This window comes from Mustela lutreola, chromosome X (genome assembly GCF_030435805.1).
Source record: "Mustela lutreola isolate mMusLut2 chromosome X, mMusLut2.pri, whole genome shotgun sequence".
Lineage (NCBI taxonomy): Eukaryota > Metazoa > Chordata > Mammalia > Carnivora > Mustelidae > Mustela > Mustela lutreola.
Genome location: NC_081308.1, coordinates 103,348,297 through 103,365,104, shown reverse-complemented (window position 1 = coordinate 103,365,104; position 16,808 = coordinate 103,348,297). Strand labels below are relative to the sequence as shown.

The window sequence follows — 16,808 nt, the reverse complement described above, 5'->3', positions numbered from 1 at the left end:
GTTCTTTTTTAATCCAATCAGTCTTCCAAGAGGAGCACCATTCACAGCACCATGTCCGCCCTTGGAATCCATTTTGTTCTTCATCCATCTTGACTGGAAAGGAGCTTGGGAAGATGGTGGCCCCAAGCTGAGGGACCGAGTGCGTAGCCAACACTCTCCTTCTTCAAGAGAGCCCAGTGGTCTTTCAGACAACCGGAAAACTAGCAGTGCTTTTCAAGGGAGGAAATCAGCAGGAGTCTCGGAAAAGTCCCGCCTATCCTTTGGTGAGGCTGCTTCCCCCAGTCTTTGCCACAGCCTGTTTGTTTCTGTGGGGACTGATGTGCTAAGCAGTTTAGTCATTCAAGTCCTTCCATGAAAGTGCCTTTGACATTGCCTCCAGAATCACAGAAATGGATATTGTGTCATTTCAGTTGGGTTTACCCAAAAGCCATATTGCATGCTAGGCAAAAAACAAAACAAAACAAAACAAAACAAAACAAACAAAAAAACAACCCCAGTGTACACTGTATCCCAAATAAGGCTCTTCTGTTATCTAACCAGACTCATCCAATTGAGCTATAATGTATGCACCAGAGAATAAAATATCACTGTAGTTCCTAACTCTTACGGGGCAATCAGTAACTATTTGTTCAATGAATTAATAAACAAAATTCAACAAGCTTGCTATAACCTCTAACATTTAATACTACCTTCCCATCCACCCTTTGAAATCTGCTGCCAATCCCTTTTCCATAAGAGAAGGGTCAAATTCTAACAAAATCTGTCTGCTTCCCCCGTTTCAAGATGTGTGCCAGAATGTCTCCTTTCTTCACACTTCTACTAGCTCCAGCCAGTTGAGGTCTCACTGAGGTGAAGCCCGCTGAGAGCCAGAGGGTATTTTGGGAGGATTCATTCACACACTGGGAGCTGGAGTTTCTTCGGCTTCACACAAAGTTCCTGGAGCTTAGAGACACAAAGAACAGGTCCTCGGCTATGAATTTTGTAAAAATAAATCAAGAAACAAATAGGAACACTGCTGCAGTTTACAGCCCAGCAATCGCGTTCTGTGGGAGAAGTGGTGTTCCTAGAATGTAATGGGCATGTGTTCTAAAAGCGTGATTATTCTTAGCCAAAGACCTGCTACTGTGGGAGAGAGGAAGTTAATGAGAACACAGAAACGAGAAAAAGAAGGTTTCATCATGTCAGCCTTGCCAGAGTGTCAACTGATTGGTAGCCGCCATCCAGAGTCCACCACCTGTGAACTCAAACACAATCGGAAAAATTTTCCCTTAAACGACTCATTAACTATTCGCTAAAGTCTCATCTTTCTTTAAAGCAATACACATTAAACACAGACACAAATACATGTATAGTACGCAACTAGGGAAAGAGAGCCGCCTGTGGAAACAGCTATATCAATGTGCTAAAAATGGTCATTGCTGGATGGTAGGATACTGAAAATTTGGGGCATTTTAAATTTTTCTGTAAATATGTAAATAGAAGAGATGTAAACAGAAGATGTACATAGAAGAGTGAGTTTTTTTTTTTTATCAGAAAGGGGCCTGCCAAGATTGGTTTTTGTTTGGAGGCTGTCCCCATTCTTTTCTGCATGCCCAGGTTTCGGGAGGAGCTAGTTTGGGGTCAAAGTTAGTATCTAGATTTTCTTGCATTTATCACAAGCCAAGTGTCCAGAAAAATGAATCACGCTCTACACCACAGGCAGCCTCAATCCCTCCTCCCCAAGTCCAAGGCAGGTTTCTCCTTTTGCTGGCATTCAAAGCCTTTCTTACCATTTGGTTGCCTGGGCATCTCTCCCTGTGGCTGTTCCTTCATCAGGTCTCCCTGACTCCAGCTGCGCCCTGCGGGGTTTACGCCAAAGTGGAGCCTGGCAGGACCTTCCTCTTGGCTTTGGCGTCTCTGGTTCCACCACATGGCTATCTCCTCCAGAGGCCTGAACGGAGGCCACATGCCAGGTGGGTAGATGGCTGCAGCAGGCATCTGGGGTGTGAACGCCGCTCCTGCTGCTGCTTCCGCGACTACCCTGGGTTGGGGAGGTGGTGGGTAGGGGAACGCCACCTGGAATGGCATGGGGAACGGCATGGGCAGAGAGGGTTGAACAGCCTGGGCCCAGGGACTCGGCGGCGGCGGCGGCGGCGGCGGCGGCGATCCTGGTGCGTAAAGCACACCTGTTGTCTCAGAGGCCATGCGGGCCTCCTCTCTCTCTTTCTCCTCTCTCTCTCCTCTCTGGGTCTCCGCATCCTGCTCACGCTGCGACCGGGTGGCGGCCAGCACCTCGTTCCGCTCCTCTGCATTCAGGGGCCACACCTCCGTCGCCAGCCGCTGCACTCGAGACCCGACCTGCTGGGGCTGCCTCTGGGCCTGGAGAAGCTGGCCACGCAGCGCCTCGCGCTCATCCAGCACATGCTGCAGGTCGTGCTGCACACGGCGCAACTGCGACACCACTTGCTCGCGCTCCTGGCGTAGCCGCTGCAGCTGGTTGGCCAGAGCCCAAGTGGTGGTCTCGCGCTCCTCCAGCTGCTCCTGCAGCCGCCGCACGCGGTGCGCCTGCTGCTCCTGCTGCCTCGCGGCCGCGCGCACGCTCAAGGCCAGCGCGCTCCACGAGTAAGCCCGCTTGACGGCGCGCGGCACCTGCGGGTCCGCCACGATGGACAATAGCTCGTCCTCTACCTCGTTCCAGGGCCTCGAGCAGAAGGTCAGGTAGAAGTCGGGACCGCCGCCGTTGCTGAGCACCTCCTCGTTGATGAACACCACCACCTCGTTGTGGCGGAACCCGCTCCGGGGGTCCCCGAAATCTACAGCCATGGCCGCTGCGGCCTAGTCGGCGAACCCGACCGCCCCCGCTGCTGGGAAACCACCGCGGCCTAAGGGTCTGCCCCGCACTCCGCACCCCCACCCGCCTCGGTCCTCCTTCAGTCCTTGCCCGGTCCTGGCCTCCCCTTCCGCGGGCTTCCTCTCTCACCCACTCGTCCTCCCGACGAAGCGTGAAGCCGGCTCGCCACACCGCCCTCGGTCGGGGCGGACTAGCGCGTCAGAGATCTGGGCTCTGAGTCACGACCGCAAGGCCTGTTGGGAACCGCCCCTCTCGGGAGAGAGCCCCCTGCTTGTCTGGCAGGAGGGCTGCGGCGCTGGGCTCTGCCCCCTTTCCTTGGCAAGCGCCTCCTACAGGGCGCCTCGGGAGAGCGACTGTGCTGGAAATTGCTGCAAGCCCAGAGGACGCCTGTGGTTCCCAAGAGCTTGGACAGCACCCAGAGGCGCGCGGAATGAATTTCTGACCTGGGGGTCAGGTGAGTGCGTGCAGGGGGCGGGGAGGGAGCGTTTTGGTTCAGCGCCCTCTCCCATAGCTCTCAGGTTCGATCCCAAACTTTCTGTAGTCCCAAGCTGTCCGTCCTCTTCCCTCTTGGTTCTAAGCAGGTGACCTTAGAGTTCCTGTCCTTGAGAAAATCGAGTGACTGAGCCGTGAAGTCCCTCAGCTTGCCTTGCTAAACCTTATCTTCCTGCCCCAGACCCTAGTCCCTCCTGTTCCATTTCCTCAGCCGCTTCAATACAGCTCATCCCCGCCCGCCCCCATATTTCCCAGCATCCCCTGGGCTACTGAATCTTTCTCCCATAAAGTCAACCTGTTCAAGTTCCCTCTATGCTTAGAATAATTTCCTCCATCTACCCCATATCCTCCCCTTCCTCTCTTAGAGAAATTGACTATGTCCCATTAGACATAGTCTACTCGCTGTCCGCTTCATCATGCTCCTTTTACCATTCAGCCTGCTGCATGCATATTGGTTCTTACCTCCCAAAACCTCAGTGAAAATTCTCTGTTAAGGTCACCAGTAGTCCCTACCTCAACACAAAACAAGTGAATACTTTGAAAGTTAGTTGTTTTTTTTTTAAGTTCCTATTTATTTGTAAGAGAGACCACTTGCGCATGCGCGATCATAGCAGTGGGGGCGGAGCAGAGGGAATGAGAGAAGCAGACACTGCTCAGCGGGCGGCGGGAGGCAGGGTCCCCTCCCAGTACCCTGGGATCATGACCTGAGCTGAAGGCAGACGCTTAACCCACTGAGCCACCTAGGTGCCCCAAAAGTTAGTTTTCACATGATTTTTCAGCAGTATATAATTCTGTTGACCATTCCCTTCTTGATGCCATACTGTCTTGGTTTCTGTGATACCAAATTCTCACTGACGTTCCTCTCAGCTCTGTCGCTTATCTTTCGTCGAACTGCCTGTTCTAAAGCCCACAGCCCCAGAGTTGGTGTTTTCCCAGTTTTGTCTTCAGACCCCTCCTCTTTGGTTGCGCTTATCCACTCCAGTAACTTTAAACACTACTTCAAATCACAGCTCTGTATTTCCAATTTAGACTCTTCTCTTCATCATCGGATACGTATATTTTTCTTCCTTTGACAGATAGTTATTAAACACATAGTAAGCTCATTGGACAAAAGGTGAAAAATATGGAAAAGTTCCTGGCCCTCCTGTTATTTATATCCCACTGGTGGAATAATAAATGAAAAAAGTAAATAAATAAGCAAAATAATTGTAAATTGTGATATGTGCTATCAAGTTAATATATAAGTTGATGTGAGAGATAGAGACTCTGCAGGGGTTTGAAATTGTCTCTTGTGAATAAGGAGTTTAAGGAGAGTCTCTATGAGAAGGGGACATTTGAACGGAGACCCAGAATTCCAGTGGCAAAAGTCTTGGTGCAGAAAATTTTCAAATCTTTAGGGAGTAGAAAAGATCCAAGTGGGCAAGAGCCTGCTAAGTTAGGGAGGGAGTGGAATAAGATGATGTTAGAAACATAAACAAAAGGGCCATCTTGCAATGGCCTTGGAAGCAATATTAAGAAGATTGAATTTTATTCCAAGTATGAAGGAGCAACGTCGTAGTATTTCCTGTAGTAGTGTTGTCAGGTTTAAAAAGTTTCCCTCTGGATGTTATAGAATAGACATCCTATGAAATTACATAAACGGGCAACAGTTTGGAAGTTATTGCAGTGGATTAAGCAAGAAATGATCATGATTTGGCTTAGTCTAAAGTGGTGTTCGTGGATATGGACACAGGGAGAGAGAATGTATTTTGAAAGTAAAATTGGGCGCCTGGGTGGTTCAGTCAGTTGGACATCTGCCTTCAGGTCAGGTCCTGATCCCAGGGTGCTGGGATGGAGCCCCGCATCAGGCTCCCTGCTCAGCGGGAAGCCCGCTTCTGCCTCTCCCTCTGCCACTCTCCCTGTTTGGGTTCTCTTTCTCTCTGTAAAATAAGTAAATAAAATCTCTATTTAAAAAAGATAAAATTGACAAGTATTTTTAGACTGTATGAGGGTTATAAAGATTGAGAAAAAGAAAGGAGATAAGGATGACCCCTAGTTTTTAGACTTGAGCAAATGGGTGGTTGATAGTACCACTTCTAAGATGGGGAAGAACAGGGGAAGAAAGGAAAAAACAGGAGTACTTTTTCAGAGTTGTGGTTGTGATGTCTTTTTGTGACTAGGGTAGATAGAGATTTCAAGCAGACCTTCTGGGATATACAGGTCTGAAGCAGAGGGGAGAAATTGGATTGATATATAAATTTTGGGGGAAAAAACAATGAGTTGATGGGATTTAACAATAGACTTGAATGAGATCCCCTAGGAAAAGAGATGAGTAGAAAACAAGAGGACCGAGTCCTGGAGCAGTCCAACCTATAGAAGCATTGTTTGAGTGTAGTCAGTTATTAAAAGCACAAAATATGATTCCATGCTAATTCTTTTTTTAAAAAAGAGATTTTGTTTATTTATTTGACAGACAAAGATCACAAGTGGGCAGAGGCAGGCAGAGAGAGAGGAGGAAGCAGACTCCCTGCTGAGCAGAGAGCCCAATGCAGGGCTGGATCCCAGGACCCTGGGATCATAACCTGAGTTGAAGGCAGAGACTTTAACACACTGAGCCACCCAGGCACCCTTCCATGCTAATTCTTATTTAGCCTTTAAAATCAGATGATTGGGCGCCGGGGTGGCTCAGTGGGTTAAGCCGCTGCCTTCGGCTCAGGTCATGATCTCAGGGTCCTGGGATTGAGTCCCGCATCGGGCTCTCTGCTCAGCAGGGAGCCTGCTTCCTCCTCTCTCTCTCTCTCTCTGCCTGCCTCTCTGCCTACTTATGATCTCTCTGTCAAATAAATAAATAAAAAATCTTAAAAAAATAAAAATAAAATAAAATCAGATGATTATGACATATAATCATATAATCATTCAACCATAGAGAAATATGAAAAGCTCCCTAGATCATTTTGTGTAGCCATTATACTATAGTATCCAGTGAGAAAAATATATTACCTCAAAAAGAATGCTACTAACCCATTTCATTTATAAGTATAGCTGCAAAGAGATTGTACCAACATTTCTATGCTACTTTTGGTTAATATCCAAAAGCAATTCCCTGTTTTGAGATTCTTGCATTATATATGAAGGAGTATGATGACTCTTAAAGGTATATTATGATAAGCTAAAGATGTATATTCCACATCATAGAAAAAGATGGATAGCTTCCCAGTTGCTCTTGTGAAGCCAATGAAATATAACAGCCAATCAGAAAAAAATAGCATAAAAAATAATATAGTATAAAACATACTGGCCCATCTGTAAAAATTCTACATTAAATATTTGAAAAAGGACTATATCAGCATTCCGGTGGCAGATATTGCTGGTTAATAACCAACAGCAAGCCATCCTCTCTTACCTGCCAGCACAGCCTCTACGTTGCTTAGACAGTGATGTGTTAAGATATGGGCAGTGTCTCATGATTGGTCTCAGCCATCTTGTTTCCCTTTGTCAGTGATTGGTTGAGGGGTGGGTATGTTCCGCTGTGCTGGTCAGGGGGACACAGAAAATTTCCTGGTGGCTCCAGTGAAAGATGCTCCTTTGTGATAAAGGAGGAATAAAATGAAAACCTTACCACAAGCCCTCATCCTTGGGATGCTGGTATGAAGATGTGTTGTTGTCAGACCTTGAGACTGTGAAGAGATACATGGCAGACATACGTTGTGAACATCAAGCGGAAACAAGGTGAATTGCCACCCAGAATTTGACTCAGATGTCAAGACTGATGACAATCAGAAAGAGGGTATGAACGTGTTTACTACTTACCTAATGGGACTCTCTGGAGAGAGAAGCCAGGCCTCCACAAATGGCTTAAGACAGTAAGGAAAGGAGACTGGTTTGGGATTTTAATGGTGGTTAGAGTTAGGGCTGGGCTGACAGTTCCTGCATGGGGCAGGGGTTTGAAACCTGCATGGGTATGGTTTGAAAACCCTGTCGGCACCAAAGGAAAACTTAGGCCTTCTTATTAACTTGCCCACATGTGGAACTCAGGGAGAGAATGCGGGTTGAGGCTTAAAAGCTGTCAGCAGTAAAACATCAAAAAATGGAGTCAGGCTGTTCATTATAATTCACCCTGGATATCTGAGTGATGACAAAAATGTACCATGCTTCATTTAATCGAATTGGAACTTGTTTAAATAAGCCATTATGGCACTCTATGAGGCCTGAAGCCTGTAGCCTGTAAGGAAAGTGAAAGTTTCACAGAATATCTTGTTCAAGAGCCCAGTATTTTATTTCTGAGAAACAAAATGAGTGCCTTGGTCACTATCAGTGATGTTTGAAACTCCAAAGGGAATAAAGAGTGTCTTGGTAAGGCCTTCTATTGTGGTTTCAGCATACGTACAGGCATATATGACCCTGATTTTATGTGGGGTGTCTGTGAGGCAAAAGTTCTTTACCCCAAGGGGGAGAACCCCAGGCAAAGAATTATTATTTCTATCATTGGCTGGACCAGAGAGCCAGACCACTGGCAACAGTCTGCGAGTCCGTAAAACGGTGCAGATGGGGCTGATTCTTGGCCAGGAAAAATAGTTTTGAGATGCAGGCTTGAAATTTGGGCAACTGTGTTGACTCTTCTGTCTTATCCTTTATTAGGAATGTCCTGGTTAAGGAATGAAAACAATAGCCCTCCAGTGAACTTCTGTCACATGTGATGGACATTATCATCTTTAAAATATGTACACTCCCACTGTTCACTCAGCTGATCCCAAGGGGCTCCCCAAGTAGCCAAGGGGTCTAGTAGAGGGATGGCTTCTTCCAGTACCATGCCATCTGGCAAAGAACTGAGGACAGGGGAGGCCACCCCTCCTGCAGATGGGATATGCCAGGGGGCCTAGGTTTGGTTCTTTTTTTTTTTTTTTTAAGAATTTATTTATGTATTTGAGAGAGAGAGAAAGAGAGAATACAGAAGGAAAGTGAGAAGGAGAAGCACACTCCCCACTGAGCAGGGTCCAATGTGGGGCTCGACTCCAGGACCCTGAGATCATGATCTGAGCCGAAAGCAGACGCATAACTGACTGAGCCATCTAGGCGCGCCCTAAATTTGGTTCTATCCTGTAGCAAAGGAGGCCTTTGTGGTCACGGCAAACTCATGGGTGCTTCTGCCATGACCCAATGCATAGTGAGTGGCTAGGTATGGAGGAACATGCGCTCAGGGCCTGTGGGAAAGCCCAGACTATGGGCAGCAATTGCCTCTCCTATAGTATACAGCACAGGGCTGCAGAGGACAGCAACCTATGGCCAGTATGGGTGGCCCAGAGACTCTAGGGGGGGCATGAGAGAAGGTTGCTAAAGCTTCTACCATGAAGGAAGTCTGGTGGAGGGGCATTAATGAGAGTGGCTGTTGTAATGCAATTTTGACAGAATCTAGAGCCTCTTGTTGGAAGGGGTTCCATTCAAGTTGGACTGATTTACAAATAACTGCAGAAATGGGCTTGAAGGAAAATTTGTAAATGAGGAATATGTTGCCTACGGAACCCAAAAGGCCTAAAAGCTGTTGGGCTTGGTTTTTTTTTTTTTTAAGATTTTATTAATTTTTATGTTTGTATGTGGGCCCATGCAAGAGAGTGAGAGAGAGAGTGTGTGCTCATGCACTTGAATGCAGTGGGGGAGAGGGGCAGGGGGAGCCACAGACTCCCCGCTTAACAGGGATTCCCCTTGCGGGACTCAGTCCCAGGACCCTGGGATCATGACCTGAGCCAAAGGCAGACGCTTAACCAACTGAGCCACCCAGGCGCCCAGGTTTGTTTTAATACTGTGGGTGTTGAAAGAGTCAGTAGGTGTTAGGAATGGGGGGGCCCTTGGTTTACCAAATAATTTTTAGGAATTTACAGAGATGGCGGGGCCTTGCACTATGTGTGAGGCAATGGCCCATCCACTTTGCTGAGCTCCCTTATGAGTATTCATATGCCCTGAATAAGTGTTCCAAATAAATGTCCCCTGGGAGGGTGTCATATAATGCTTTACGTGTGTCCCTGGAAAAATCTAGATGTTGTTAAGATCACATCTGCAAAGATTGTGTGTGATGGCCAGGCTGTTGTGGTACTCCATAGATTACCAGGTTAAGGTGTATCATGTCTACAGCAGGTAAAGGAAACTAACGGTAGAATAGACACTAAACAGAACATATGAGCCAAATCTATTATAGAAAAATATTTACCAGTTGCTGATCAGATAGTAATTTCAATAATTCTGAGTATGGGAGCCTTAATGAATGGGACCACAGCACCAAGGCTGCAATAATCTTCTAGGAGGTACCATTTGTTCTTTCCAAGTGTAAGAACAGGTCAAACTGAATTGTTAAATGGAGGAGGAGTGGTTAACAATCACTCTTTCTCTAAATATTTAATTACATAATATATATTATATAATGGGTTTCTATCATTGAAGGCCCTATTTAAGTTTACATTGGACCTTGGTAGCTTTTTTTTAACAGGTATGTGGAGGGGAGAAGTTGCATGTGGTCTCATTTTTTTTATAGTTTAATGTATTTTAATAGCAAACTTACAGGAACAGCACAGAAGACAGACAACATTAAAAACATGTACTTGCATGTAGGACAACTCAGAAAAGTATAGCGAATGGATGGATCTACTGTATGATAAAAATGCTACAAACACCATTTAGTTGCCATCAATAAGAAATTTACTTGTTTTTAAAAAATCCAAATGCTGGCATTGTCCAGAAAAATTTAACAGGTTTATTTATAATTGTTATAAAGTTGAACTGCTGAAACGTGTTCACTGAAACATTTTGACTTGCATTAATGCTTTATATGCCCCCGCATTTATATTAAAAATTCACACACAAATGAAAATGGAAAAACTGCCAATACCTGATTTCTGTCCCCTATTTTCCCACTTGCAACCATATACTTAGGTACCTTTTGACCCCATGGGAAAAAAATATCTAACATTCAGAACTACCAATAACAGAAAGAAGAGAATTTTTTTTTTTTTTTTTAAAGAATGAAATGTAGGGGCGCCTAGGTGGCTCAGTGGGTTAAAGCCTCTGCCTTCGGCTCAGGTCATGATCCCAGGGTCCTGGGATCGAGCCCCACATCAGGCTCTCTGCCTGCCTCTCTGCCTACTTGTGATCTCTGTCTGTCAAATAAATAAATAAAATCTTAAAAAAAAAAGAATGAAATGTATTCCATCATAGTGGATTCTTAAGCACGTTCTCCACGTATGCGGCACGCTAGCTGGATGTCTTTTGGCATAATTGTGGCACGTTTGGCATGGAGAGCACACAGGTTGGTGTCTTCAAAGAGGCCCACCAGATAGGCCTCGCTTGCCTCCTGCAAAGCAGCAATAGCTGCACTCTGGAAGCGCAAGTCTGTTTTGAAGTCCTGAGCAATTTCTTGCACCAGACGCTGGAAAGGAAATTTGCAAATCATAAGTTCAGTGGACTTCTGATATCGTCTAATTTCACGGAATGCCACAGTACCAGGCCTGTAACGATGAAGTTTCTTCACCCCTCCGGTAGAGGGCGCACTCTTGCGAGCGGCTTTTGTAGCCAGTTGCTTCCTTGGAGCTTTACCCCCGGTCGATTTGTGGGCAGTCTGCTTTGTAGGAGCCATGGTACAGAAACCTCCCTACTTCGGCTGGAGCTCGGCGAGCGAGAGGCGGTGCCGGCGTTGGCGAGCGACGGCGGCGCAGCGGGGGCTGTGAACACTGTGGTCTCATTTTTTAAAGCCAGTTTCTAAGTGCCAAAGATTTGATTTTAATTTAGTATCCATCAGGTTAGAGCGTCTGTGTCCTTATTATGGGATATTTTAGGGCAGTGGGTGCTACCATCACAGGGAATTTAGCCAAAGCTATTGTCCTGATAATCAGGATGAGGCATATCTGCCCTCTATTTTATGTTATGGTAACTTCCTATGGTTATAGGACTTGTGTTCAAATTTAGAAGGATCCTCAGGTATCACTATAATTTGAGCCCAAGTATTAAGGCCATCAAGGTTTGCCAGTTGATGCATTTCAGCAGGTATTAAAGTTAATTCAGAAGCTATGTTGTAGAGGTGCAAAAGCAAATCAGCACACTTTTATCTTTCTGTTTTATAAATTCTTTTAGTAAACTTTGGATCTTCAATTGGGTCAAGCTGTGGACCTCTGTTTCATTGTTTTGTTTTCTCCACTGTATCTGATTCCTCCTTCCCTCTCTCCCTACCTTCCTGGTTTCCTTCCTTCAGTCCTTCCTTCCTTTTCAGTTACATTTCCCAAAACACCCTTTTTTTTTTTTTTTTTTTTTTTTTTTTTTTAAAGATTTTATTTATTTATCAGAGAGAGAGAGGGGGAGAGAGCGAGCACAGGCAGACAGAATGGCAGGCAGAGGCAGAGGGAGAAGCAGGCTCCCTGCTGAGCAAGGAGCCCGATGTGGGACTCGATCCCAGGACGCTGGGATCACAACCTGAGCCGAAGGCAGCCGCTTAACCAACTGAGCCACCCAGGCGTCCCCCTTTTTTTTTTTTTAAAGATTTTATTTATTTATTTGACAGAGAGAGATCACAAGTAGGCAGAGAGGCAGGCAGAGAGAGAGGAAGGGAAGCAGGCTCCCCGCTGAGCAGAGAGCCGGATGCGGGGCTCGATCCCAGGACCCTGAGATCATGACCTGAGCCGAAGGCAGCGGCTTAACACACTGAGCCACCCAGGCGCCCCAAAACCCTTTTTTTTTTTAACTTAAAAAAATTTTTAATGCAACTAATGAATTGTTGAACACTACATCAAAAACAAATGATGTACTATACACTGGCTAATTGAACATAATGATAAAAAGAATAAAATAAAAATTTTAACAATTATTTAAAATTCAATTTAATTAACATATAGTGTACTCTTCGTTTCAGGGGTAGAGTGTAGTGATTCATCAGTTGCATGCAATGCTCATTACTCCAAGTGCCCTCCTTGATGTCCATCACCCAGTTACCTCTTTTCCCGTACCCACCCCCCTCAAGCAACCCTGAGCTTGTTTCCTACAGTTAAGAGTCTTTTCTGGTTTGTCTCCTTCTCCGATTTTGCCTTATTTTATTTTTCCTTCCCTACCTCTATGATTCTCTGTTTTGTTTCTTAAATTCCACGTATGAGTGGAATCATATATTTGTCTTTCTCTAACTGACTTATTTCACTTAGCATAATAGCCCTCTAGTTCCATCTACATCATGGCAAATGGCAAGATTTTATCCTTTTTGATGGCTGAGTAATACTCCCTTGTAGATATACACCACTTCTTCTTTATCCATTCGCCTGTCAATAGACATCTGGGCTCTTTCCATATTTTGACTGTTGTGGACATTGCTGCTATAAACATTGGGGGAGCTCGCTTTCCTTTATGTTTCCTGTTAGGGTGGGACACATACGAGTTTATTTTGGGAGATTTGGGGGACAAAATGAAGCGGTGGCCACTTCGTAGCTTAAACACACGGTGGCTTTTTTGTGTGGATTCACCTTATTGACACAAAGTGGGAGCTGGGTTTGGAACTGTTCCACTTTTTGCTGGGTCCTCCTTTGGCTCCTCTGACTCCTGGGCCAGGTTGTGTGAATTTAGTTCTGTGATGAAGTGTCTTGGCCTCTACAGAATACCCATTCCGTCAAGGTCAGAAGAAATAGGAACTGACAAAGGTTTTAGCCTCTCCTTGGGGGGGCCAGCTCATGCTTGTGTGTTCCACTTTGGGTTTGTTCTCTGATGCTTTACATTACGTCCAGCTTGCTGTCCTGATTACTTACACTGCAGACCTCAGGTTTCAGCATCAGACCTAAAGATAACAGCTTTACAGAGAATCCTTAACCAATTCCTACAATTGTGTAAGGGAAAATCTCTGTAGAAAATCCCTTATAAGTTACATGCATATACCTACAAGCGCACATACAGACACACACATGGTAGTTCTACTACTTTGAAGCCTGACTGACACACTTTGAAGTAGAATTTAACAAAAAAAAAAGGAGGTAGATTTCCACTACTGGCCAAAATGATATGATAGGGATATAACAGAAAATAATTTATTTTCCCACCAGAAAAAACCCTTAAAAATGGACAAAAGATATGAAATAACAGTTTTAAGTTTAAAGTAATTGGCCATTAAGTAATTAAGGACAATGACTCCTGATAAATGAGGTGAACCCCATGCTTGTGTGGCATACGGTCCACAGTGGGTTTCCAGGCCATGGTGTAAGGAGAGGGAACCCAGGTGGAACCTGAAAAACTGAGGAGATGGAATGGAAGTCTGGGGAGACTACGGCAACTAGAGTTTGGAAGACAGAGTACTAGATAGGAGAGATGTATATAGAGAGGACTCCACGGACAAACAGAAGTTCCCCCCAGTACTAATGTGCACATACATTTGAGGAAACTACTGAAGGCTAAGGAATTAACCACACAAAAAGACTGGAACACAGAGCTAGAAATAGTACCTGATCCCTTAGTCAAACTGGTAAAACTTCACAATTCATGGGACATTGGCTAGACTCTTGAGGTTCTTTTTTTTTTTTTTTTTTAAGATTTTATTTATTTATTTGTCAGAGAAAAGAGCAAAAGCAGGGGGAGCAGCAGCCAGAGGCAGAAACAGGCTCCTCGCTGAGCAAGGAGCCTGATGCAGGACTCAGTTCCAGGACCCTGAGATCGTGACCTGAGCTCAAGGCAAACGCTTAACCGACTGAGCCACCCAGGTGTCCTGAGTATTGAGGTCTTATCTTAGTAGTGGAGGGTATTTAGACTCAGACTGAACACTGCTCTCAGTCTACCTGGAGTATCATAAAAGCCAGATCCTAAAGGACCCAACTGTTTCCATATAACTTAACTATGTCTGAGAAAAATGCCCAGTAATATTTGTGAGTTACAAAAACAATAAATACCCAATAAGTTAAAATTTATAATCTTGGGCATCCAGCAAAAAATTACTAGGTATGAAAAAAGGAGGAAAACATAAATCATAATGAAATGAAAAAAAAAATCAAGCAATTGAAAGCAATCCCAAGGTAACACAGATGTTGGAATTAGAAGACAAGGACATTAAAACAGTTATAACTATATTCTGTATGTTCAAAAAGTTTGGTAAAAACATGGATAATATAAAAGACAAAAATCAGATCTCGAGATGAGAACTGTACAATTTGAAATAAAAATATACTAGATGAGATTGACAACAAATTAGACATTGCAGAAGAAAAAAAATAGTAAACTTGAATATGTAGCAATAGAAGCCATCCCAAATGACACACTCAAGAAAAGGCATCCAAATAAATTAATAAATGAAATTCTGTCACATACCAGAATATGGATGAATGTTGAGGACATTCTGCTAAGTGAAATAAACCAGCCAAAAAAGAAAAATACCATATGATTTCACTTATATGAAGTATCTAAATTTACAGAAACAGAAAGTAGAATGGTTATTGCCAGAGACTGGGGGAGGGAGAAAAGGAAGAGTTGTTTAATGGGTATAAAGTTTCAGATTTGCAAGATGAAAAATTTCTGGAGATCCATTTCACAACAATATAAAGATACTGAACATTACTGAACTATACACTTAAAAATGGTTAGTATGGTTTTTTTTTTTCAAAGATTATTTATTTATTTGACACAGAGAGAGAGTGAGAGCACAAGCAGGCAGAATGGCAGGCAGAGGGAGAGGGAGAAGCAGGCTTCCTGCTGAGCAGAGAGCCCGATGCGGGGCTCTATCCCAGGACCCTGGGATCATGACCTGAGCTGAAGGCAGAGGCTTAACTGACTGAGCCACCCTAGTGGCCCCCAAAATGATTAGGATGTTAAATATTATGTTATATGGACTTTTACCATAATAAAAAACTATCGTAGAGAAATAATCAGAAACATGCAAAGAGATTTTTATGCAAGAATGTTTATTGCTATATAATTTGTAATATCAACCCAAAAAGGTAACAACTTTAATGCACAATTTGGAATTGGTTAAATACATTTGACACATCCATACTCTCAATAGTACATAATACAATTTAGCTATTAAAAGTCATGTTTGCAAAAAAAAATAATTGGTTAAGGCAAATAATAGCAATGTAATGTGATGTTTGTAGTTTATATAGAAGACAAATATATGATGATAGCACAAAGATGAAAATGGATGTATATTGTAAATTTCCTATACTATATGAGAAGTGGTAAAATATGACTTCAAGGTAGACAGTGATATGTTAAAAATACCTGCTATGAACCCTAAAGCAATGTCTTAAAAAAACCCCAACAAATAAATCAAACAATATAGCTAATAAATCAATAAAGGGGATAAAGTAGAATCATTTTTAAAACCCAATTAATTCAAATAGAAGGCAGAAAAAAGAAGAAAGGGAAACAATGAACCAAGAAGACCAGCAGAAAACAAATAGCAAGATGGTAGATTTAAATAAAATTCATATCAATAATCACATTATTAATAAACAGTCTGAACAACTCAAGTAAATGGTAGAGATTGTCAGCATAAGAAAAAACCGAAGACCCAACTACGTGTGGTCTACAGTAAACTCACCTTAGATATAAAGACACAAATAAGTTTAAGTATAAGAATAGAAAAAAAAATACATCCTCCTAACACTAACCAAAATGAAACTGAAATGGTGGCTTTAATTTCAAACAAAGTAGACAGCAGAGCAGCAAACACAAAGAAGCCTTGAGAAGTATGATCGAGCAAAAAATATGACTAACAGGGGTGCCTGGGTGGCTCAGTGGGTTAAAGCCTCTGCCTTTGACTCAGGTCATGATCCCAGGGTTCTGGGATTGAGCCCCACATGGGGCTCTCTGCTCAGCAGGGAGCCTGTTTCCCCCTCTCTCTCTGCCTGCCTCTCTGCCTATTTGTGATCTCTCTCTCTCTCTCTCTGTCAAATAACTAAACAAAAAATATTTTAAAAATATGACTAACTTGACTTAATTGATATTTATGGAACACTATACCTGCAAACATCAGAATATATATTTCAGGTGATCATTTGCCAAAATAGACAATATTCTGAGTTATAAAACAAGTCAATACATATAAAATCATTTAGATAATATAATGAATGTCATCTTACCACAATGGAAAATTAAATTAGAAATCAGTAACAGAAAGATACCTATGAATACCTGCATATTTGGAAACTAAATAATACTACATCTAAATATTTCATGAGTTAAATAAGGAATTAAATGGGAAATTAGAAAGCATTTTGAAGGGAATTAAAATAAAAGCACAATATAGCAGAATGATTGAGGTGTAGCTAAAGCCCAAGCTTACTTAGAGGAAAATTTAAACATGTTTAAATATATTATTTAAATCTAAACATACCTGAAATTTTATAGAACTAAATGTTTACATTAGAATAGAGGAAAGGTCCAGTTCGATGACCTGAGTTTCCACTTTAAGAACCCCCCAAAAAAGAATCCAAAAATATAAGAACTAATTAAATGCAAAATAATTTTTAAAAATCAGAACAGAAATCAATGAGGTAGAAAACAGTAA

General features: G+C 43.3%; 2 protein-coding genes across 2 annotated transcripts; both read right to left on the bottom strand.

Annotated features, from left to right (window-relative positions):
* Positions 1-495: 495 nt before the first annotated feature.
* On the bottom strand, positions 496-3,016 carry LOC131821492 (testis-expressed protein 13D-like). Its single transcript, XM_059157636.1, has 2 exons — positions 1,770-3,016; positions 496-942 (listed from the first exon to the last, which is right to left on the bottom strand). The coding sequence occupies exons 1-2, from the start codon at positions 2,800-2,802 to the stop codon at positions 893-895; spliced, it is 1,083 nt and encodes a 360-aa protein (XP_059013619.1). The 5' UTR covers positions 2,803-3,016; the 3' UTR covers positions 496-892.
* A 7,493-nt stretch (positions 3,017-10,509) lies between these two features.
* On the bottom strand, positions 10,510-10,937 carry LOC131821936 (histone H3.3A-like). Its single transcript, XM_059158308.1, has one exon. It carries the CDS (start codon positions 10,920-10,922, stop codon positions 10,512-10,514), a length of 411 nt encoding a protein of 136 aa, XP_059014291.1. The 5' UTR covers positions 10,923-10,937; the 3' UTR covers positions 10,510-10,511.
* Positions 10,938-16,808: the final 5,871 nt, after the last annotated feature.